Source organism: Lineus longissimus, chromosome 5, assembly GCF_910592395.1.
Source record: "Lineus longissimus chromosome 5, tnLinLong1.2, whole genome shotgun sequence".
Classification (NCBI taxonomy): Eukaryota; Metazoa; Nemertea; class Pilidiophora; order Heteronemertea; family Lineidae; genus Lineus; species Lineus longissimus.
In genome coordinates this window covers 23,436,602-23,461,074 of record NC_088312.1, presented here as the reverse complement: position 1 = coordinate 23,461,074, position 24,473 = coordinate 23,436,602, and the positions used below count along the sequence as shown (strand labels likewise).

Here is a 24,473-nt window from a genome sequence, read left to right as displayed (position 1 = left end):
TACCGGCTACCGCTCTCTCCATCATCACCAACGATTTGTGCCGGTGTAGGTCGTGCGTGGTCGTTTCAAAAGACGCACGCCACTGCCGTACCGGTACCTGAGAAAACGTGCCGTTTTAGGCAGATTTGCGATGACTGAAACAATACATCTACCTCATAGTTCGTGTATTCTCATATGACAAGCCCAGTGGACTCATAGCCTGAACTAACATGCTGCGATCGGGAAAACTTATACACGCACCAATTGTATACAGATTGCGCTCTAGTGTGTGACTGACTATTGGAGTCGATTGGCGTTAGAAGTAGCAACTCGATATAATTGGACCAACAGTAAATATACGTCAACGACCGGCGTACCCCTTTAACCATCCAGGCACCAGTGGTTTTCAATATCCTCCGCCTCTCGATATGACGAAGGTCTATTAAAAGCCTGAAACTCAGGATACCCTTTGACTCCTTCTGATTGGAAAACTCACGCTCCGACACTGATATTTTTTTGCCCCAAGGTATCCTCGAAAATCCCAGCTGCCGATTCGAACCATCCTCGGTATAGTACTCGAACGCCCCGAATCAGTATGTGCTGCAGTTTGAAAAGTTTGGGTGCGGGGTAAGATAATGATAATAATGAACATTTTTACATCTGTGGATGATAAGGGTGAAGAAAAAAAAAAGAGAAAACTACGAGGTATTCACCGGGAGTCGAACCCGTGACCAGCCGATCCACAGTCATACACTCTTAGCGCTGAACCGTCAAGGCTTTCATGTTGAAATGAAGGTTTTGTTTGCCTCTTATATGCGATTAAATGCAAACGAGCGCGCCGCAATTGTGACAAGGTCGCGCAGGTGACAGAGTGATTGTCCGAAATAGATCCAAGTAATCGTATATTTCGATAGTTGTACAGATTTTTCTCAACATATCGTATCTATATACCTCAGTGATATAAAAGATTATCTTTGAAGTTGATTTAACCTTTGAATGGCCTTTTTTACAAGTATTTAAAAATCGAGGTCAGCAGGGTCAGAGTCAATCAATGCATTGTTTTGAAAGGCTCTGGCAGGGTCAAAACAAATAATTGTTGGCGCCGATGATGTCAGCAATATGGCGTATTTCCGCCCCACCCGTGAGATTTGCTCTCGTCACGTCATGAGCACATTGAACTGCAAGTGAACCGTGCTGAATTTGTACCGGCTACCGCTCTCTCCATCATCACCAACAATTTGTGCCGGTGTAGGTCGTGCGTGGTCGTTTCAATGAAAAAGACGCACGCCACTGCCGTACCGGTACCTGAGAAAACGTGCCGTTTTAGGCAGATTTGCGATGACTGAAACAATACATCTACCTCATAGTTCGTGTATTCTCATATGACAAGCCCAGTGGACTCATAGCCTGAACTAACATGCTGCGATCGGGAAAACTTATACACGCACCAATTGTATACAGATTGCGCTCTAGTGTGTGACTGACTATTGGAGTCGATTGGCGTTAGAAGTAGCAACTCGATATAATTGGACCAACAGTAAATATACGTCAACGACCGGCGTACCCCTTTAACCATCCAGGCACCAGTGGTTTTCAATATCCTCCGCCTCTCGATATGACGAAGGTCTATTAAAAGCCTGAAACTCAGGATACCCTTTGACTCCTTCTGATTGGAAAACTCACGCTCCGACACTGATATTTTTTTGCCCCAAGGTATCCTCGAAAATCCCAGCTGCCGATTCGAACCATCCTCGGTATAGTACTCGAACGCCCCGAATCAGTATGTGCTGCAGTTTGAAAAGTTTGGGTGCGGGGTATGATAATGATAATAATGAAAATTTTTACATCTGTGGATGATAAGATAACGAGATAAGGGTGAAGAAAAAAAAAAGAGAAAACTACGAGGTATTCACCGGGAGTCGAACCCGTGACCAGCCGATCCACAGTCATACACTCTTAGCGCTGAACCGTCAAGGCTTTCATGTTGAAATGAAGGTTTTGTTTGCCTCTTATATGCGATTAAATGCAAACGAGCGCGCCGCAATTGTGACAAGGTCGCGCAGGTGACAGAGTGATTGTCCGAAATAGATCCAAGTAATCGTATATTTCGATAGTTGTACAGATTTTTCTCAACATATCGTATCTATATACCTCAGTGATATAAAAGATTATCTTTGAAGTTGATTTAACCTTTGAATGGCCTTTTTTTACAAGTATTTAAAAATCGAGGTCAGCAGGGTCAGAGTCAATCAATGCATTGTTTTGAAAGGCTCTGGCAGGGTCAAAACAAATAATTGTTGGCGCCGATGATGTCAGCAATATGGCGTATTTCCGCCCCACCCGTGAGATTTGCTCTCGTCACGTCATGAGCACATTGAACTGCAAGTGAACCGTGCTGAATTTGTACCGGCTACCGCTGTCTCCATCATCACCACCGATTTGTGCCGGTGTAGGTCGTGCGTGGTCGTTTCAAAAGACACACGCCACTGCCGTACCGGTACCTGAGAAAACGTGCCGTTTTAGGCAGATTTGCGATGACTGAAACAATACATCTACCTCATAGTTCGTGTATTCTCATATGACAAGCCCAGTGGACTCATAGCCTGAACTAACATGCTGCGATCGGGAAAACTTATACACGCACCAATTGTATACAGATTGCGCTCTAGTGTGTGACTGACTATTGGAGTCGATTGGCGTTAGAAGTAGCAACTCGATATAATTGGACCAACAGTAAATATACGTCAACGACCGGCGTACCCCTTTAACCATCCAGGCACCAGTGGTTTTCAATATCCTCCGCCTCTCGATATGACGAAGGTCTATTAAAAGCCTGAAACTCAGGATACCCTTTGACTCCTTCTGATTGGAAAACTCACGCTCCGACACTGATATTTTTTTGCCCCAAGGTATCCTCGAAAATCCCAGCTGCCGATTCGAACCATCCTCGGTATAGTACTCGAACGCCCCGAATCAGTATGTGCTGCAGTTTGAAAAGTTTGGGTGCGGGGTATGATAATGATAATAATGAAAATTTTTACATCTGTGGATGATAAGATAACGAGATAAGGGTGAAGAAAAAAAAAAGAGAAAACTACGAGGTATTCACCGGGAGTCGAACCCGTGACCAGCCGATCCACAGTCATACACTCTTAGCGCTGAACCGTCAAGGCTTTCATGTTGAAATGAAGGTTTTGTTTGCCTCTTATATGCGATTAAATGCAAACGAGCGCGCCGCAATTGTGACAAGGTCGCGCAGGTGGCAGAGTGATTGTCCGAAATAGATCCAAGTAATCGTATATTTCGAGTGGTGTACAGATTTTTCTCAACATATCGTATCTATATACCTCAGTGATATAAAATATTATCTTTGCAGTTGATTTAACGTTTGAATGGCCTTTTTTAAAAGTTTCTAAAAATCGAGGTCAGCAGGGTCAGAGTCAATGAATCAATTGTTTTGAAAGGCTCTGGCAGGGTCAAAAGAAATAATTGCTAGCGCCGATGATGTCAGGAATGTGTTGGAATTCCACCCCACCCGTGAGATTTGCGGTCTTTTCGCTCCCTGACCTTTTCGCTAACAGTCGTTTCGCCCCCACTATGGTGGACCTTTTTCTTTAGGGTAGGGTCTTGTGAAGAGATAGCCAGGTTGTACCTGTCTTCACATGCATGGTGAGATGATAGTTTAGTCAGGAGGCCTTGTTGTGAATGTCATAGCACAGATGTTTGACCATGGCGATGCTGGCGATGATACATGATCATGCCCAATACTCCCAAGCATCAGCTTTTTCCCATCAGCGACCACGCAGTTAGTCGGGTCGCCAATGGTTACACAGATATCACCAATTACCTCAGAGTATCTCTGATCACCTCCGAGTGACAAGGGTGTATTCTGAAGACAGGGACAGCTAGTAGAGAAGAACAGGGAACAAAAATAGAATTGAATAGTTTACCACAGTTTTTTATTTTCTGACCCATCCTATCATTTTCAACAAATATCAGTATAAACAAATAAACCATCCCCCCCCCACACACAGGGCAAACAATGACACACTCAGCCCAGGTATATGCAATTTTCGAACTTAATTGAAGACCATCTGGCCCAGGCCATTCCCCAGTACATACTGTAGAAAGTGATAAGTCTTACAAAACAAATCCTCTCCTTTAAAAATAAGACACGCAAGAAGAGGAGTCAAAATAGGTCCCCTGAACATCATGGGTTTTAATCAGATAGACTCCACTTCAGAGATGTCTGAGCTGAACCATTGATCCTTGCCTACTAATCTTTGCCCAATTGACACCTCTTTCAATTGAGTCCTTGTAACTCAGGCAATGAAAACTTTTTAATTTCATACTCCACTCCTTCTTGAACAAGTTCTGAAAATCGAGTAAATGAAATCCATAGTTCTTAATATGAGAGTCCCTGTCAATCAGAGTTCAGTATCTAAATTGGTTTGGTCCATAACCCAGTCATATGAAATGATAAATTGAGACTCCCTTTCTTGGACTGGCAGGATTGGATATACTGAACTGTCCTTTCTAATCTTTGCACAGTTCACATGAAACATCATCATACTCCATGGAATTCAATTTTGTTGATTCTCAGCATGGCCAGGTCTTGTCGATATACTGAAAAGAGAATGACAACGAGAATTCATCAGTCTTGAGTAAGCTCGAGTTTCCATAACTTTATACATCTACTGGCTTTATCAATTAAGCTCTGCATTACCTCTAGCTCTGTTGGTCTCGTCCGAAGACAGAATAAAGCCAAAGAGTAGGGCAAGCCAATCACATAACATCTGTCCTTGCAGAGTGCGCCATTGCCCAAATACCGTCACTCAGCCACATTGACTTTTCCTCACCCTCCAGGATAGGGAAGGCATGGATGTCACTCAGCCACATTAACTTTTCCTCACCCTCCAGGACAGGAAAGGCATGGATGTCACTCAGCCACATTAACTTTTCCTCACCCTCCAGGACAGGAAAGGCATGGATGTCACTCAGCCACATTAACTTTTCCTCACCCTCCAGGACAGGAAAGGCATGAATGTCACTCAGCCACATTAACTTTTCCTCACCCTCCAGGACAGGAAAGGCATGAATGAGCTGGATGAGCTTGATGAACATGTAAGAGAGAAATGATCATGTGTGCAAAGAGCTCAATCCACTTGAAATGTGAACAGAATGAACTTACATTTAAAAAGACTGAAATTCTGTTTTCTTTTGTACGTATAAAAAGGTTTTGTGGTCTCTAATGTCTTCTCAATCACCGTAGCTTCTATTGTCGTCTGATTTCGACTGAAAATATAAAAGGGCAAAATCATTAAACACAATGATGAGGACATTGATTTACCATGGTAACTGAAAAATTAGATTCAAGAAAAAAACAAACTTTGAACATTTACTTCTGAACCTTGTGTACAAAGATTCGGGCTATCACCTCAATTAAAACCACTTCCTGGAATGTCACTGGCAACAACTAAAACTTGAAGCTTCAAGAGAAGGTTTCAGAACTCACTTTAACATGGGCCGTCCAATAGCTGTGAAATCCTTGCTGCCAACCAGTAAAACTTTTTCTAACTTGATTCTGTCACCTATATCCGGGGGAAACTGTCCTTCTACGATGATGATATCCTCGGTTGTGATTTTTCTCTGTCGCCCATTGATGTAAATTACTGCAAATAACCGCCCCACTCTGTCCTCTGTAGCAACTGAATTGATGTTCTCACTGATAACTGGAAAGGTGAAAATATCAATCAACGACATGACCGACAGTTTTGCTCACAAAGGAGTTCAACACCTCTATTACTCCAAACTTTTTTTTCTGGAGTCCCGGCTCTCCTAACGCTTATGAACTGATACTGTGGTGGACTGTCGTGTTTGAAACCGGACTAACTAGCTCTTCCAACTTGAAGTCTTAACCAAACTTTACGCCAGAACAAATTGTCTCTCGGTTGAAATTCTGAAAAGCCCTGAAAACTACAGGAGATACTTCTTGCAACAAACTGTTTTAAGTAGGTGGCACTTTCAAACATTCTTTCATAAAGTTTAAAGAGGACCTTCAATTCTCATATGACCTCACAGGGAGGTGTGGCACACTAACCGAAAGCCAGGATCGCAAATGAACCTCTCATACCCAATGGAAGACATATCACAGACCATGATAATTACCTCTTGTGAAATCCTCTTCTTTCATCTGTAAAGCACTAACCCTACAAGAAAGGGAAATCTAATCAAATTTTTATACACCTAGTATAATCCAATTGAAGCAGATCTTTGTACAGTAAACATGTCCAGCATCAAGTTGGGAGTGGCCTCCACATATTCTTTATCTTCACAAGAGAGACAACCTCTTCTGAATCTTTCTCCATCCAACACCACCCGGTTGGAGCTGCCACTTTACCCAATAGATACAGCTTGGTATCACTTCCTAACACCAAGTGCTCTAAGTGATGAGATGATTATTGTTAGTTTTCTACCTTGATCCATCTTCCTTTTGCGAGAGATCAGTGCTCCTTTTCCTGACCAAAGGACAGCAAGGAGCCTGCACTGGAAGCACCTGGCATGGTGAACACAACCCTGGAAAGTACAAAATGATGACTTTATCTATATTTCATGGTCAGACCGAATCTCATGATCTAGGCTTAACATTTTAAGTTAGGCTTGCCCTTTTCTGTCAAGGTTAAGCCATTTTAATGTACCATTTTAATGTGCTTACAAGGCTGGCTTGCAACCGGTCATCCCTTCACCAATTTCCTTGTTACGCGAACAGACCCCCTCGGAAATGATGGACATGTAGTTTGATCGCATTCAGCAATATATCCATTGAACAGTCAGACACCATGACCATGTCAGTGGCGCCTCCTCAGTCAACATTGACCTATTTTGGGTCATAAACGGGGATTGTAAACTAGTTCCGAAGTCAAGACAGGCCAAGCGGTGCTTCTGTTTAAGGAATTGAACCCGAGGCGGAGGACCTTGGTTGAGTTACCAAGACACTCGAGGGTGGAGCTAAAATACAGTCCAAACCCGAGCCGACAGAAATTTTAGCTCCACCCTCGAGTGTCTTGGTAACTCAACCAAGGTCCGAAGCCGAGGGTTCAATTTCTATTCTAAAATACCTCAAACTTAAAAAGATAGGCCACGAAAATAACTTGAATATGCGCAAATTTGGCAAATTCCATCCATCGCCGGCCCGGCCGGAGCGCCGGTAGCGCCGTTGTTTACATTATGTTAGCGCGCATAGGAAGTCCGCATCGGCTCGCTCAAGTGATGCTAAAATCCGCGCAAATGGGCTATTTGGAGCGTTTTTCTCGGCAAATATGTGTAGTGCTCATTAAAAAACTTAGGGTGGTTGATGCTTCCTCGACTGATTTGTGTTTGAAGCAGTGTTTTGAGCGCCTCAAACTTCTGAAGTGAGGTGAAATTCCTTTGACGTGACGTGTGCATTCCACATTTTAGTGCAACCCGAGGGAACTTTGCCGGTGGAGCATCTTGGTTGCGTGTCCAAAACACTCCGCTCTCAGAACGAGGCTTATGCATTTTCCATAAAAGTTGACTTTACGGTACCAAGGTATTTTAGAATTTGCGTTCAATGTCATGATGTAATAAATATCAACTAAAATGTCGGACACGCTGTAGAATCCGACGATTGCTTTAAAACAAATGCACACGAAATTCTTGTGTAAATTATATATATTGTGTCCAGAAAATATCCTTTGTCGGACAACAATAATACCGGCCTCTTCCGTCCTATTTTGACGAATATCACAACACCCTTTGATGTAATACAATTTCAGTATATCATAGTACCTATTTCTGTTAATTGACAAGTGGAAAGTCGTGTCAAAGCACCAAAATTATGCTTGGAAAGAAGACGCCCAAAAACATGCCGAGTAGTGGCAGCCATCTTGGGTCATACTAAACAGCGTCTACCGGCGTCGACCAGGTTTGTCATCAAAATAAAATCTGATAGTAATAAACGAAATAAGCAGGACATTTTCCACATTTGCTGACCCTTTCATGACGTTTGTGTGCTAGATTAGCGAGTTGTTGTCTAAGATGTACCAGCGTCTACCACCCAGTGGGCGGCCATGCCATGTTGGATTTGACTTGGGGGAGGGCTGTGATTTTAGACAACATCTCCTTTATCTTACACCCAAATGTCATGAAATTTTCAGGAAATGTGTTTTATGGTGTACTTATTACGTTTATGTCTACTAAATTTCATTTTTCACTTCATACTTGACTTTAAACCTGGTGGACGTTGGTTAACAGTGTTTAGGATGACCGGCCATGTATTGAACATTGTCGTCGGGCCGCGCTAGCTCGGGCTGCTCTAAATAAAGCGTCTCGGAAGGACTAATTGAGCGTCCAATTGGGGGGGGGGGGGGGTAGAGTTAGGGTTGACCCCCCCCCCCCCCCCCCAATGCACTGGCTAAAACGTGTCAGAAGGAAGGGGGGTTGGGGACTCACCCAATCCGCGTGGGTTAGGCCTACGTATGTGGGTTTCGTATGTGGACCAAGTAGGCAGATGTGGGCTCACTGTCATGTGTCGCATGCATGTGGGGCCCACATGGGATATCACATGGGCAACCTGGGCTGATTGTTCAGGTCAACTATATGTTGAATTAATTGCGTCGTAATTATTATGCTCAAAATCAATTAATGAAAATAAATATTAGGGTAATATCAACCAAAGTGCAAAGGAAGTGCAAGTTAATTGACCTATTTTGGTTACTAGACTCGAAATGATTTTAAGTGTTTCAGAATACAAACCATGGGCATAAAACATCACAGAAACATCAGATACTAAATCTTTTCACAAGGTGATAGTTGTGGTCAGCCAATGAAGACAATCATAGGCTCACACCAGATATTTACCGCTTACACCCTGTTTACCGCCAACGCCAGCGTTGATGACAACATTCGTGCCAGGTAGGCCTAGGCCTAACTGCCTTACTGGTCTGGTTCGGTGGTCTACCCTCCCCTACGTTTGACTTTTTTCCGTCGTGTAACGGGGACATGTTTTGTTTCTTATATTTGATGCTGCATTTCTTCAACTATATTAGTAATGATGTCGAGAGCGGTGTACTGTGATCTGGTCTGGTTTGGTTTGGTCGAGCCCCCTGTGTATATTCGTCCCAATTCAGGCTTAACTCCGCAAAACATGTACCCGTAAGCATACTGGTTCTTACCAGATTTGTTAAAGTTGTTGTCAAAATAATTCAAAATACAACCCCCCCACTAGGTCATGGAATTGGAGGGGTCAGGTCGTGCCGGGTTTTAAAGTTACATATTAGTAAAGCAATTTAACATGATGGCTCAGGTTTACAGGCCTATACTTTAAAAACCTTAGTAGGTTGACATTGGCATTCACGTTGTATGGTTTCCAGGTTAAGGTGGTTACCAGGTGAAAAAGGCCATTAAATCCTAATGAAAACTTTCTCTCAACATGCCTGTTCGCGTCATATCCCCTGTTTGGTCTAAGGGCCTTTATAGGTTCTTCATTTCGCTAGATTTACCTTAATCTCGTGGCGACCACTGAACTGAATTCTTGCCATCATAACAGTTAACAGGTTATAAATCCGTCTTAGGTAGACCTATATACGTCTTTGATAATACGTACATGTAACATACATGTAATCAAACCAATAGTGTTCCGTTCTGTTCTGTTCCAAGCCTTGTCCCAGTCAATTATAGAAACAGGACCGATTTCCTCTCTCTGACAGATCTTGCCCCAGCTCGGGGAGGGATTTGGATGGATCATCAGCTCGCCTGAGGAAGAAAACCTGTAGGCCGATCTCATCGGAGCCAAACGCTTCCACAGGACTTTGTTCGTTGACGAGGACAGTCAGGATTTATCTGTTGCTGAATCGAGAAAACCGCTCGGATCGGTTTGAGGTTTACTCGAAGAACGATATCAGTCAAATTTCTCTGATACAACAGTCGCAACAACAATGGGAAGTAATTCATCGACAGTCTTCGCGAAAGAGGTAAACGAAGTGTTTTTACGTCAACACAATATGTCTGCGTTTTAGTCGCACTTATGGTCAGAGAGCCCCTCCACAAAAGGGATTGGAGGAGAGACCAATAGTGACCACCAGCGCCGGGAATTCAACCTGGCCGTCAGCAGATGAACGCTGTCTAAAGTAATAACGAAACAGCGGCGTTTACGGTAGACAAAATCACTTAACTGCACCGATACGAATACTGATGTCGTTAAATTCGCCAGGACTGATGACTATACTGTAATAAGCAGAAAGTCTTCAAAACATTTAACTCATTTATTGTGGTATTTGTCAGGCAATCGAAGCACAGAAAACAAACAACATCCAAGATGATTCAAAGAATATCAGTATTTATTGACCTGTTCATTTTCTCTTCTTTGTTTTCCAGGATTTTGTGATTCCGCGGAAACGCAATGGGATCTGCGGCCAGCGGACCCGCCGAGACGCCTTAAAGTACCAGTATGCACTGTTTCAGGTGAATGCGATTCCCCAAAATTTGCGAGAAATGCGACAATTACTTACAACTGCAGAGCAAGATGACCCCCTCCCCGCCATACACAATTCTGTCATTCAGTAGTACACCCTTGTTTTATGACTAACGCTGGCGTTAACTTAACTGGAGCGGGTGTGGATACCTGAAAGTTAGTTTACACTAGCGTGAATAATGACTAAATAAAGAAAGCTTGGTTTGAACAACTACAATACGACACGACCTCGCAGTAAAAAGAATTCAGGCGTAGCCCAATACACGGTCTATTGTCTTCAAATAATGCCCTCTCGCATCTAGGCCTAAATGCCCATTGTTCTACTCTCTTATCAAAGGGTTATCGGGGCGAATCTTGCTAACATCGACCCCCGCGTAACAACTTACATGGTGGTCGATAGGCCTAAAGCGGAGAGGGCAAATGAACGTAATGTCGGCTCTGAATGTTATGTCGGCTCTGAATGTTATGTCGGCTCTGAATGTTATGTCGGCTCTGAATGTTATGTCGGCTCTGAATGTTATGTCTGCTCTGAATGTTATGTCGGCTCTGAATGTTATGTCTGCTCTGAATGTTATGTCGGCTCTGAATGTTATGTCGGCTCTGAATGTTATGTCTGCTCTGAATGTTATGTCTGCTCTGAATGTTATGTCTGCTCTGAATGTTATGTCTGCTCTGAATGTTATGTCTGCTCTGAATGTTATGTCGGCTCTGAATGTTATGTCTGCTCTGAATGTTATGTCTGCTCTGAATGTTATGTCGGTTCTGAATGTTATGTCGGCTCTGAATGTTATGTCGGTTCTGAATGTTATGTCGGCTCTGAATGTTATGTCGGCTCTGAATGTTATGTCGGCTCTGAATGTTATGTCTGCTCTGAATGTTATGTCGGCTCTGAATGTTATGTCGGCTCTGAATGTTATGTCTGCTCTGAATGTTATGTCTGCTCTGAATGTTATGTCTGCTCTGAATGTTATGTCTGCTCTGAATGTTATGTCTGCTCTGAATGTTATGTCGGCTCTGAATGTTATGTCTGCTCTGAATGTTATGTCTGCTCTGAATGTTATGTCGGTTCTGAATGTTATGTCGGCTCTGAATGTTATGTCGGTTCTGAATGTTATGTCGGCTCTGAATGTTATGTCGGCTCTGAATGTTATGTCTGCTCTGAATGTTATGTCTGCTCTGAATGTTATGTCGGCTCTGAATGTTATGTCGGCTCTGAATGTTATGTCTGCTCTGAATGTTATGTCGGCTCTGAATGTTATGTCCTACTCGACGATGCGCGGCTTCTCCGTCAAATGAGCAAGTAGAGAGCAACATGTAAGGAGAAGGAGGCGACTAAAATATCAATGTTCTTGGTCGTATCAAGATAAACTGTTTTATTGCAGACGACCATGTTGACTCGGCGCTTCAATGACGGCATCCACCCGCACGAAATAGGTGACAAATTTTACAATGACTACCGGAAAACACTGAAGATGGTCCAAGAGAAACTCAAATTCAACGAGCTGCAATTCAGGGACTTCTCAACAGACAGTGAGCTGGATTATAAAACTAAAACCGCCCTGATTAAATTGGCCTACTCCTATATATTGACGGCTCCAAACTTTAAGGATGAGTTAGAAGGTAGGATTGGTTAATCCCATTCTCGTAGGAATGGTCATGCACATGCTCCTCCCATTGAATGTCCAATTGGAATGGATTACCAATAACAAGACTCCAGTCCGACACAACTTGTCTGTTCTTTGATAAATTTATCCCTTGATGTCACCAACAATGGATTAGAATCCATTGTTGATGTTACCCATTATTGACATTATGCCCTGCAACTATGCAAACTTTAACGTGATTCGTAAAAACCAAAAGGTCTCTCCAGGAGGAATCATAGGTCCAATTTTCTTGTTTCTGAGGTGCATACTGTTGCAGGAAGGGGTTGATAACACACATAACTGGCCCTTGGTGTCTTGAAGATGATGAATGCGCGTTTATGCTAATACGATGGTGTGATTCATGTTTCAGGTGTGACAATAGAAGAAGCGACCGAAATGGTTCCCACGGAGGTGTTCAAGTTTTACTACGAAGGTGTGTTAGACATCATCATGAACGACATGGAACGCAAGGAATGCTGGGAAATAAAAACTGCCATATCAAGCCGAGTAAGTGCCGCCACAACTTGATTCGTTGATTTTTCCCCTTTAATTCCTGTCCTTCAGCAGTAATGTCTGCGGGTTTGGCGTAATGGCTCATCAGGGTATCCGTCCTTTAACTAGAGTCACCGCCTGACTATTCAGCCATAAGAGTTTCCGATTCCAATGTATTATTAAATGTACAAGTGAATAAACGCTGGTTTGGTCGGAAATTCTTTCCGAAGAGTCAAAGTGGCTGTTGACTTGGCCATTATTGAGTTATTGAAGGTCTTGTGTCTCTAAAGACTAAATGTTTATTACTCCTACATGTATACCGTCACTAACAGTAGGTTGAGCAGGACATTCCCTCCAGGAGGCAAATTAAAAACAGTTACACCGTCTATCCTTATTTGCCAGCTCCTCCTACTCCACAGAAGTTCCCCTCTTCTTACTCTGCCTCCTCTGCACAAAGGAGACCAGTGGTTAGAGCGCGGAGCTCACAATAAGGAGTCTGTCGTGGGTTCGACTCTCGCAAGGATCACCACTATCTCCTACATTACATTGTCATTTGCCAATCAGTGCCACCCGCTGGCTTCATATTTACACATGTTCCCGTCTTCTTACTCCTTCTCATCAGAAATGCTTTCATTTCTCGTTTCGTAATTTTCAGTCGTTTAGAGCTTATCTGAAAGATATGGACCCAATGGGTTGGAGCCTTCTACAGATACAGTACCCGAATCTTCGTGATGCCATGCAGCAATCAGACAAGAACAGAGATGCATCCAAATATAGAACGGCGCAAAATACTTTCGGAGCGCAGAAGCAATTCAAAGTAGCGCGCTCGATTGAGCAGACCGAACATTACGACCCAGAGGAGGCGAAAAGAGCGGAGATCTTCCGGCGATCACAGCCGGTAATCAGGACCCAGATTCAGGAACTACTTGAATGCTATCTTCCATATTTGGATGAAAATATTGCTGAAGTGATTGTGGATTATATGGAGAGGAGGCAAATGTCTCAGGGAGAGGCAGAGAATCTTGTCAAGACGATTGTAGAGCGCTGCACCAGGCCTGGAACGAACAGTGCAGTAGACATCACAATGGACAGCGTGCTTGTTATCCTGGACTGGTGAAGAAAAAGTCGCAGAGTTTTTTAACAGTAGATCTTTCTCATACCACACATGACCCAATAGTGGAGTTTTCTTGCGGAAGGCTTGGAGGAGTAAGGAAGTCTTATAGAAGGAATGTGCACTTGGGAAGCACAACCTCTCTAAAACTTCCTGGGGAGGAGTAACTTTCCAGTTCAGTTCTATTGTACCATACATGAATATAGTAATAAATAAACCATCACTTTTGGTGAACACGAAGATGTTACTTCTGTCCATGCCAATAGTCAGTTCGTTCGGTCTTAAGCTTTCTCAGGTAGTCGCGCACAGAGACTTTTGACAGCAGATATTTGGGCTTATTCCGGTGGTATTGGCAATCAAAAGCACCGTACTCTGCATTAATCTCCACGTGTCCGTTTGTAATTAACCAATCAGAAGGCTCTATTTGGAGGGGGAGGGGGGAGTTCAGGTCAGTCTTGCCTTCGGGAATGGTTGGACGCCGTTACATGATCCTACATGCTTTAGACTGAGCCTGATTTGTCAGCATCACAATTTGGGTGGCAGCCTTCATGCTGTGATGATTGCGCCCAGATCGAGAGCTCCGAATGAGGTTCCGCTGCTTCCTATCAAAGTCCATCTGGCGGCTTGGAATGTCTTTAATGTTCAACTTCCAGGTCTCTTCCTCGATGTCAATTAGTTTGAATATCTGGAGACGCCCATCGTGACAGCCTATCACAACCGTTGCGTCATCATTTGATATGTCCAAACAAGTTGCCGTCGCGTGAAGATCTAAATTCGCGACGGTGTTGCCATCTTTTATCCTCACTGCTCTCAAACTTCGGCCTTCTTTGCAAATGAAGACAATGAATTTGCTTTTTGCAATGACTGCCATTCCTGTGAAGGAGGAACAGCTGATTTTGAGTGGGCTCAAGCCATTCTCGATGAAGAAGACTTTAAGGTTGTTGTCAATAGCAAATTCACCGCTAGGGGCAATACTGATGCTCTTCAGATCGGAGGAGGGTTCCATGAAATTTTCAATATGGTGGACGATGATGTCTTTGGCAGTGTTCCAGATATACGCGCTCATCTGCTCGTTCAGACAACCCTCGATGATACCATCCACAAACCTTGGTGAACCGTTTTCCAGTTTCGCCGTGATGATCAAGGCGAAAACAGAATTCTTGCCCATGGGTCTGACGTCAACGAATCTATCGTCTGCCTTCTTTTTGGGTGTGTTGGTGTGCATGCTGAAGTCTGCCAAAGATTTCTTGTAAACAATCTCTCGTTCCTTCAAGAGGGTATGTAAACACAGGACGACCTTTCCTTGAACCAGCTTCAGGAACACCAGAGAAGAGTGCCGCGTCAGAAACGGGTTTCCAACGATCTCCTTTTGTCCGAGCCGCTCGAGTCCTATCTCACCAAACTGCGGCATCAGGCTGTAGATATGGGCGACGTTCTCTGGAACTTGAAGGTGATCCACCACGATCACCACCAACCGCGAGCAATCGTCTGAGAAGACGATCCGATGGACCTTCCCGCAAAATGTCACACACAGAATGACTTGTTCCTGGATCACGTCCCAAATGCGGAACTCCTCGTATTTGGTGAGCGTAGTAAGGACGCGGCCGTCTTGGGAGAGTTTGAGAATGAGGTCATCACACATGAACCTGCTGGTCGGGAGGCCTGTGTTCATGTTCATGACCGCCTTGTGTCGCTTCTCCTCTCCATCTTGTCCCAGGGCAATAACCACTTTGTTCAGGTCACCTGAAAAACAATTGGCACAGTTGAGGAATACTCTCCTGAGGTGCTTGGTAGGATACTTTAGAGTGAGTCCTCAAAATCCTCGAGGTTTCGGAAAAGCTTACATTCCACAAAACTAGACAAACATGAAGTCATTTTAACAAGGGTCTTTCAATAAAAGGACTCTAGTTTCAATTCTCGGCATCCGGTAGCAACCATAATTCATGAAAAAGGGATTTTTACCAAAATACTCCAAACCCCACTGTTGGCCAAAGTTTTACAGGTCACACAGATCATCGTCTTTTGGAATGAAACTCCTGCACAGCCCCAGGTGAATAGAGCCTACAGGCTCCTGAATCTAACAATGAGTTGATCTGAATGAAACTCCTGCACAGCCCCAGGTGAATAGAGCCTACAGGCTCCTGAATCTCACAATGAGTTGGTCTGAAGCTTTGTTCTCACCGATGAGTACATCCTGGACAGCTACACTCAGCATCCGAATGCGTCTGTCGATGTCTTCATGGACTCTGTCCAGGTTCCACGCCTGGATCTTGTTGGTGCCAGAGAGGGAGATGACGCGATTGTGGGTCCGGGACACTATGATCTCCTTGCAGAGGGAGATAGACATCTTCATTGTCCAGATCAATACACCTGAAGAAGATGGTTTAAAGCATTAGTGGAGGAAGTACACATCTTGGGAGAACGAGCATCTACTACCATTCATGCCAGTAAGACTATCAGAATATTGGAGAACCTAAAGGCCAATCTAAATCATGAGCATGGACAGGGCCATGTAAAGGGGCTTCGAGCTGTAGGGGAATTTCTTTGAAACCTTTAAGCAAGTCGATTTGCGTGGAGTAGGTGGCCTACTTGCTTGTTTCAGTGACTGGCACCCGTGAGAGCACAGTCGTCACTGTAAATGATGTTCAGCTTTCTCCGACAATCTGGCTTCGGCGGGTTTAATCAGCAACTGCAATATGTTGGGAAGAATAGAGTCGTCCTCACCTGTTTCAATGATCCAAGCAACAATGCAGCTATCCCGTAGTGCAACCAAGAGTTCGTCATCAAAGGAAAAGTCTGCATCTTTGTAGGTGGACTTTGGGTTGATGTTTAAGTTGTCCGGCAACTCGGAGAACTCCTTGGGCTGCTCCTTGATGTCTCTGTCCAACACGTAGAGGACGTGCCCGCTGAAGAACAGCAACTTGGTTTCCTCTTTTGGCGCGAGCTTCAGGTCGCTGACATTCGCTTTTGTGGTACAGACAAGCGTACCGTCCGCTTTCTTGTCAACGAAGTCGAGATGGTAGACAGAGAGGCTGTCGTCACCTTCCAACGACACAAAAGCCTGGAGTTCCTTTTTGCGGAAGATCAACTGCTTTGCACGTCCTCCTGCGGGTAGAGACAGGGTTCTTTTGACATCGAAGCTGATCATATCATGAAGGATAACCTTGTCCTTTGAATCACACAACAAATTCTTGCCGTCTGCTGAAAATGCGCAGACGTTCACGGGATATTTGTATCTCTGAACGACGAGGCCAGTTTCTATATCAACAACCAAGGGCCCTTCAAAGCCGTCCTTGTCAATTGTGATAGCAAGATGGTCCTTGGAGACAACCATGTGCTTGACCTTGCCGTGTTCTGCCATGTTGATATCTGCAATGTGTTTGCCCCCCACGACGTTATAGATACTGATCACGTCATCGCAACCAAGGACGTGGATTAATCTGTTCATGTAGCGCAAGCTATAAAGAGGTGCATCCGTCATGGTGATGTCTGCCTTTGCCTCCCCTGTGTGGACATTCCATATCTTCAAGCAAGTGTCCGTTGTCTGTTTTGCAATGACCAATTCCTCCTCTGATGACGCTCTAGCTAAGGAAAAGCTGATGTTCGCCTTTGGGTCGAACCCTGGGTCGACTGCGTACTGCATTGGTCCCCCTGGCGACTGGAAACATTGTAACACCGGAATGAAAGCATTCTCTTTCGCACCCTCGGAGTCACATTGTCGAATCAAGAAGTGGACACTCTTATTGGTGCTAAACAGTGGAAGCAGACGACCTGATATCTCCACGGCTAATCTTTCTATATTCTCTTTGATTGCTTCCTTTGCCATCTTGATAGTCTCTGCGAGCAGACGAGTCTCCGTTGAATCGCGCAACATCAGGGCATCAAGTACATGTTGTATTGACATCGACGTCAGTTTGCTTTTCAGGAATTCGTAATTGAAAAGGACATGTCGGTCAAGATCATCCATTTTGCCACTTGAGGCCAGGTGGTGTGGCAGACACCTCATCTTCCGAATGTTGTACCGGACGCTTCCATCCTTATTCTGAATGGACAGAGGTTGATTTGGAACTTTTCTGTCCGACTTCGCCTTGGAGCTTGTGAAGCGAAACTTCCTAACCATTGCTTCATCATGTTCGAAGGGCTTTTCCTTTCCACCCCAGGTGCCGATGAAATACTCCGCAACATTCCAATTCAAATAGGTATTCAAAGTCTCGTGCTTTAGATATCGTTCTCGCGCGATTTGCCCATATGCTGCGTGACTCCAGCAAACGATGTGCGTGCTATCCACGTGTTTCGTCATGAATAGCAATGCTGCATCGTCGTAAATTGATGCAAGGACACTCTGTTGGATCCTCCTCACAACAGGGAGGCGATGCTGGTGTGTCATGTTCAACAGATCATCATCTAATGACAGCACATCCTCAAGCTCTGTTTCACCTAGACCACCGTTAGATGTCGCAATAGTTCCGATCACATGTTCAATCACTTTAGTTTCGTACTTCTCCTCCAGGTTCTCAAATATTCTGTCAATGGCCATTTTGAGACTAGTCGGCAGGCGGTTTGAGTCCACTTTAGTGAAGGAATGCCACGTTGAGACTATGTTATATACCATCTTCATGAATAACGGTGATGTGCCATCTTTCAGAGCATCTGCAAGCACAAACTCCTGATGATTGGTGACCGTTCGACCATGTTTAATCAGATAAAACCTCATTGCATCCATTGCTTCCTTGCTGGTAAATTTTGGCACTTCAATGTAGTTCTTATCAACGCCAAGGCGATGCATGAGCGCATTCAAAACCGCGTTGTTCTCGGGACTCGTGGAGAGAACAAGTTTGACATTTTTCCCAAGTTTGGGCGGAAGCCATTCAAGACGGCGTGCAGACGACCCAGTCAGTGTGTCCAATCCGTCAATGTAAACAATAAGCGGCCTCTTGGCATCAACTGACAGTTCCCTGACGAACATTTGGCACAATTCTGAGTGGTTTTCTGGCGCAACGGTGTCCTCAGCACAACTTAAGAAAGCCAACTGTTCAAGAATACTATGTAAGATTTCCTTGACACAGCCACTGAAATGTGATGCGAACCTGACAATGACATCTGGGACAGTTTTACACCAAGATGGCGTCATGCTGAATGCCTTGGCAACCAGTGATGTCTTCCCGTTGCCACATGCACCATGAATAACCAGCGGCAGACGGTTGTCATTGTTGATGTATTCCTGTATCTTCTGTAGCAAGTCCATTCGACCATGGAACACTTTGCACATGTCCTTGCAATAGGTTAGGTGGTCTAGGATGGTATCTGACAGTGGGTTGGTAATTCTTCTCATCTTGACCACAGCTAGAATATGGAATATGAAAAACCGGAGAAAAGGCAAGAAGTCTTGAAATGCATTCAATTCGATGAAACAAAAATGCCAAAACAACCTAGATTTACAGTTCGTTCAAAATCCGTAAAAGACTCGTTAGAATACCCATGCAAGTTCTCTTAAATCCCTTATGCTTTTCCACCAATCGTTTTCCTCCTTCTCCATTCATACTCCCTTCCCTTACCAAAGAGGCATAATCGAACTATCGAATGATCAGACTACCTTGATCATACCTGCCCCCCTGAAGAAAATGGAGAGGAATGCTGGCCAAACTCTGACCACACAACTCTGACCACATAGCTCTGGGACCCTGTGGTGGAAGTCTCTGGGGCCGCGGACTTCTTTACCGAAAACGGACCGACTGTAAAGCGTGCATCTCAAAACGTCCGACCACAGGGAGAGGAGAGGAAGAAGAAGAAGAGAAAAGAAGATGACTACGTTGATGGAAACCCTTTGATGTGCAGGCGAAGGTACCATTAACATAACTAACGGAATTTACCTCTGTCAATCAAGTTCTTCATAAGGCTCTGAAAGATGTCACAGAATTTATTCAGGTACTGAGAGTGGTCACGGCAGTTTATGCCATCGTCGTTACTCCAGCGGGCGAACATTCTGCAAAGAAACGTCAGGCACTGTACGATGTGCAAGCACTAGAAAAGTAGCAGGACTGGTTCTGTCAGTTACATTGTGTCAGGTCATCCCGGAATCTGAAGCAAATGTGTTGCTCCTCCAATACGGTCGATGTTAGTTGAGAAAGTCTTGTTCAAGCGGCCAGAAGTTAAACAGTACTGGTCCTTCCGCGAGTTGAACCACTACTGCATTCTGAATAGTGTACCTAACCACAATCAGCTCGGAATTCGTAGTTCCACAGCTGTCATTGAGTGTTAAGATGTGTGATGCCACTGGGAAGGCATGTCCCGCGCCACAAATTTTCAAGACTAGCCTTAGGCACTTTTGTGTTATTTCCGAGTTCCTACTGCGAGACTGGTTGCCGGTCAATAGGGTCCCCTGAACCTAACAAAACAGCCCGAGTTATCCCGTTATCATCTGAAATTGCTACATTGACTTTTCTTACTGTATGATGTTGTCATTAGAGAGCCGCTCTTGTATCTTGCCGTTGTTCATTGCCTTTAATCGTCTCAAGGATTCCTCGTCGACCCTTGGCATAGTTCCTTCATCAGACACTGGTAACAGGTCGATAAACCTAGCAAAGGCAAGCAACAGGTTCAGTTTGAAAGGGAAGTCGTAACCCAAATTCTCTTATACTGGGCAATTATTCCGTTTCCTGCATGTCCCTTTTTACTTGCACGGCATTTTGATTTCATTTTTCACACGGAGGAAACAAGCCACCAGTGTTTACCAAACGAGCCATAGATGGAACCCAGACGAAAATCGATGACCTGGTAGACCCCAGGACTTGCAGCAAATGCGTAGAAAATGAAGTGAAGTCTTTGCAGCTTTCATTGAAGCAAATAGAGGCAGTATCACAAGAACGTAGGAGGTGAGGAAGACTGTGGACGACCTTTGCTACAGATGTGGCAAAAGGGTACATGTCAGCCAATCATGCTTTAAGCACAGGAGGTAGAGGAAGACCGTGGACGACCTTTGCTACAGATGTGGCAAAAGGGTACATGTCGCCCAATCATGCTTTAAGCACAGGAGGTAGAGGAAGACCGTGGACGACCTTTGCTACAGATGTGGCAAAAGGGTACATGTCAGCCAATCATGCTTTAAGCACAGGAGGTAGAGGAAGACCGTGGACGACCTTTGCTACAGATGTGGCAAAAGGGTACATGTCGGTGAATCATGCTTTAAGCACAGGAGGTAGAGGAAGACCGTGGACGACCTTTGCTACAGGTGTGGCCAAAGGGTAGGCCGACATGTTGGCCTATCATGCTAGAAGTCAAGTTTCTAGAGTCAAGTACATAGTGAGATCTCGGATACAAATACAGGGTCTACACTACAAGCGTTGCAGGTTTTATATACATGTAAGTGAATCCCAAATCTACAAAGGTTTACCTGCTCGCCTTGTGGTGTCGAAGATTAAACCCCAAATCTTCTATGTTCCTGATGAAGACAAGACAGTGGTCATCCGGCTTCTCTATCGAAAGGCCAAGGTTGATCTCCTCTTCGATAACTGTAACGAACAGATGGTGAAACTGATACTACGAAAGATGACACCAGTTGACTAACGCTTTGGAAACCACCTTTTTTGTTGCATGTGGGCATCAATCAAGTGCAAAGGGGTTATTTGCCGAGCTGACTTCGTCCCTATTCAGGGGAAGAGCCCAGTATACATAGCCTGTTTCTCACTCAGACAGGGTCGTTCGCTTCCCAGGTGCAAGGTGAATCGGTATGTGTAACCGCGAGAGAAGTTTCTCCTACCGGACCTGATAGTAGGTACTTGTCAGTAGTGTCGTTGCGCATAAGCCCCTTTTCCACGCAGGCCATGATTCCCTCCGCTAGCAGGGCCCTCAGCTTCTGCTGAGCTTCGTCCTTGGCGATGTTGTTGCTCTCGTTGGGAGGATGGAGAACGTATACGCTGGGAACGTGATTTTCATCTTTCTGAATGAGACAAGTAAAGCAAGGGTTAACAATAGGAAAGAAATCCTTGCATCATATCCCTATTCATACGCGTTTGTGACATGAAACAAAACCAGAATGATATTGGGTTGGTGGACGAGCAGTTCATTTTTCATTGTTTGACGAAAAGATCTTGGTAAAATTTAAAAGTGAATGGAGGAAAATCTTCACTCAAAATCTCTTTCGTCGTAAATGAGATAACAAAGGCCTACATCTACATAAAAAGACACTGCGTGGCTACTTACTTTGTACCACCTCTGCAGCAAGTCTAGATCCCTGTCAGCCTCAGTCAGCATCAGCTCAAGACTCTCGTAGTCACCATGGGATATCTTCTCTGGTAAGGACCTGCTACCATACTTCTGACCAACGAAGCCCTGCAAGTTGAATTGAAATATTCGTAGTGGAGGAAAACTTGAATCATCCATTCTCGCTCAGCGGTCGGTGTCTAAGCACATGGCAATGTCATGGATGAGATGATGGTCCGTGGGTGAGACGCTTGCGCCCCCAGTGGCCATTCAGACTATCTTTAACATCTCTTGTCCTGGGACACATTTACCACCAAGGTTTTTGCATCGTATCAAGATATACCCCGGCTACGTTTAAATGGGTATACACGAAGAGGTTCAGGATGGTCCTAAGAGTGCCCTTGAGATTTGTAATGGGATAACATTTTTCGTTTCTGCATCTGCCATGTTCAGTGAGTCCTACTACTGAAATGTCATTTTAAATCTAGACAATGCCTGACAGGTTTTAAACAAAGACATTCAGCGTTTATTTACAAAGTTATTTACTACATTTACACTTGATTGGCATATATATCTTAGATGGGGAAACAGTTTTGATCATGCCGCACCATCCCCGACCCATAACTCACCACGAAACTTGGGCCGATTGACAGTTTTTGACATTTCTTGATTTCCTTTAAGGAGAGATGGAGGGGTAACTCTTCTTGTTGAGCCTGGGAGGAGACAGACACGCGCAGATCAACCGCCTGGAAAGGAAACGAACGACCACCAAGTAAGATGACTGAGACGTAGGCTGGTTCGACCCTCATTCAAACCTGTCTTATGTTAATCAAAGCGTTCTGAATGGACCTTAATAAAGCTTACCCATTAGTGACACGTATTTCGTGCTGTGTTATAGCAAAGCATGTACAGTTTGTATCCCTCCTTCTCCATATGTTCCCAGTTAGCTCATACTCAACAATTGATCTCCGCCCCGACAAGAACTATCAATGATATGATAACAGTCTACAAAATCTTTTGGCTCCAAATGAAACTAAAATACATGTACGTCATTTTAGTTATACCTTTACGTTTATAACTTTATGATCCCATGATTTTTTAGGTCGGGGATGAACCTTTACCTGAAACTCGATGCCATGTTTCTCTCTGCAGTATTCCCTCAAAGCCGGGTAGACATGTTCAACGGCCGCATCTCTCTCGTCCTGGAATTCTGAAAAGATGAATTAAGTTTTCTGATTCCATGGTAACCTCTGCGGGAGCCCCAACGTGTATACTGGTGAGTAATTCAAAATACCCACTGACCAAAGGTCGGGTGTGACCAAACGAGTTGGCCAAGCCAATAATGTTTTCATGATATTGATTCATACACGGAACTTATTATTCATTTAGTGTTCCCTCTTGTGTTCCCTTCAGTCGGTCCTCAGTCTCGCCGAAGTTCAACTCGCCCCGGGGCGGGCAGGTGGTATTTAAGCGGTGTATCGACCGCCTCTACTTTGGGAGACGAAGTCCAACATTGTATGTTCGTTGAAACAATAGCGTTACCGCGAAAATAATCTCATCGATTTGGGGACCGTACTTTTCCCTCAATTATAGTGTGGAGGTCAACAGTATATGAGCGGCATAACTCGCACTGTTGGAGACGATATACACATGCAGGAGGCAACTGATTTTGCTTCTACGCGATCCGGTCGCACTCGTGCGATTTAAATCGCCGCGAAACCAAGTGTGCGGTGACCAAAGCGGGAAACACTGCAGTGGAATCACTGCTTTGGAACTTGGAACCGGGCAAAGGGTAACATTTCCACGAACTTCGAATAGATCCTTAGCAATTTTTCAGTATGAGCTCGGCTCTAGAACTGATGCCGTGATGATAAATCGCATGGAAATAATTCCGTCTGTACTAATTTTAAACTTACCAGTTATGTTTGAAGCGATATAGACTCGGACTGTCTTGGGAGGGAGTGGGGCTAGTTGATCCAAGGCCTGCTGTCCCACGAATATGGCGGGGACACTCTTGCGCCGAGAGACAGCTGTCCGACTGGTCCGTCCCGTGGTCGTACGGGCCGTCGAGAGCATCCTGAATTATAAGACGGGTGAAGTTCACTCACTGTATGTGGGGTTTGTGAGAGTAACACTGCCTCTAATGAACTGCTAATGACAATAGAGTTCGATTCAAAGCTTTATAAACGTTTTACCTCCGCAGACACCTTTCTCCTTGGGATAGATTTGTGTTCACAGGATGTGCCTTTGTCCTTGGTGGATGTGCCGCGTCCCTGTCCTCTTAAAAAAAAATCATAAAAATTCGCCAAACTTTTGCGTCAGCTTTTATATTCCTCAGACCCTTCCTCCAAAGCCGTCATGCGATGCCTCCTTGTGATGTATAGATTGAGGGTGTGCATATAATGCGACCGGTAACCTGGTAACACCTCAGGATCGATACCCGAAATGAAAATAAGGGTTGTAAAAATCAATTCTATAAATTGAGTTCTTATATAGCGCGTTTTATGATGTGCAACACATCACAATGTGGTTCATTGAGAGTGTTAGACTAAATATT

The 24,473-nt window shown here is 44.4% G+C and overlaps 3 protein-coding genes across 3 annotated transcripts; 1 reads left to right on the top strand and 2 right to left on the bottom strand.

Annotated features, from left to right (window-relative positions):
• Positions 1-3,913: 3,913 nt before the first annotated feature.
• Positions 3,914-7,885, bottom strand: LOC135488084 (large ribosomal subunit protein bL21m-like). The gene is made up of 6 exons (XM_064772489.1): positions 7,789-7,885; positions 6,456-6,555; positions 6,148-6,188; positions 5,495-5,711; positions 5,171-5,274; positions 3,914-4,605 (listed from the first exon to the last, which is right to left on the bottom strand). The coding sequence occupies exons 1-6, from the start codon at positions 7,883-7,885 to the stop codon at positions 4,547-4,549; spliced, it is 618 nt and encodes a 205-aa protein (XP_064628559.1). The 3' UTR covers positions 3,914-4,546.
• A 1,645-nt stretch (positions 7,886-9,530) lies between these two features.
• Positions 9,531-13,925, top strand: LOC135488661 (uncharacterized). Its single transcript, XM_064773317.1, has 5 exons — positions 9,531-9,971; positions 10,375-10,461; positions 11,854-12,091; positions 12,485-12,621; positions 13,262-13,925. The coding sequence occupies exons 1-5, from the start codon at positions 9,936-9,938 to the stop codon at positions 13,721-13,723; spliced, it is 960 nt and encodes a 319-aa protein (XP_064629387.1). The 5' UTR covers positions 9,531-9,935; the 3' UTR covers positions 13,724-13,925.
• A 273-nt stretch (positions 13,926-14,198) lies between these two features.
• Positions 14,199-23,992, bottom strand: LOC135488634 (NACHT and WD repeat domain-containing protein 2-like). The gene is made up of 11 exons (XM_064773277.1): positions 23,833-23,992; positions 23,038-23,126; positions 22,546-22,662; positions 21,917-22,045; positions 21,474-21,653; positions 21,108-21,253; positions 20,164-20,292; positions 19,588-19,700; positions 16,442-19,060; positions 15,899-16,087; positions 14,199-15,460 (listed from the first exon to the last, which is right to left on the bottom strand). Exons 1-11 carry the CDS (start codon positions 23,990-23,992, stop codon positions 14,199-14,201), a joined length of 5,133 nt encoding a protein of 1,710 aa, XP_064629347.1.
• Between the last annotated feature and the right edge of the window lie 481 nt (positions 23,993-24,473).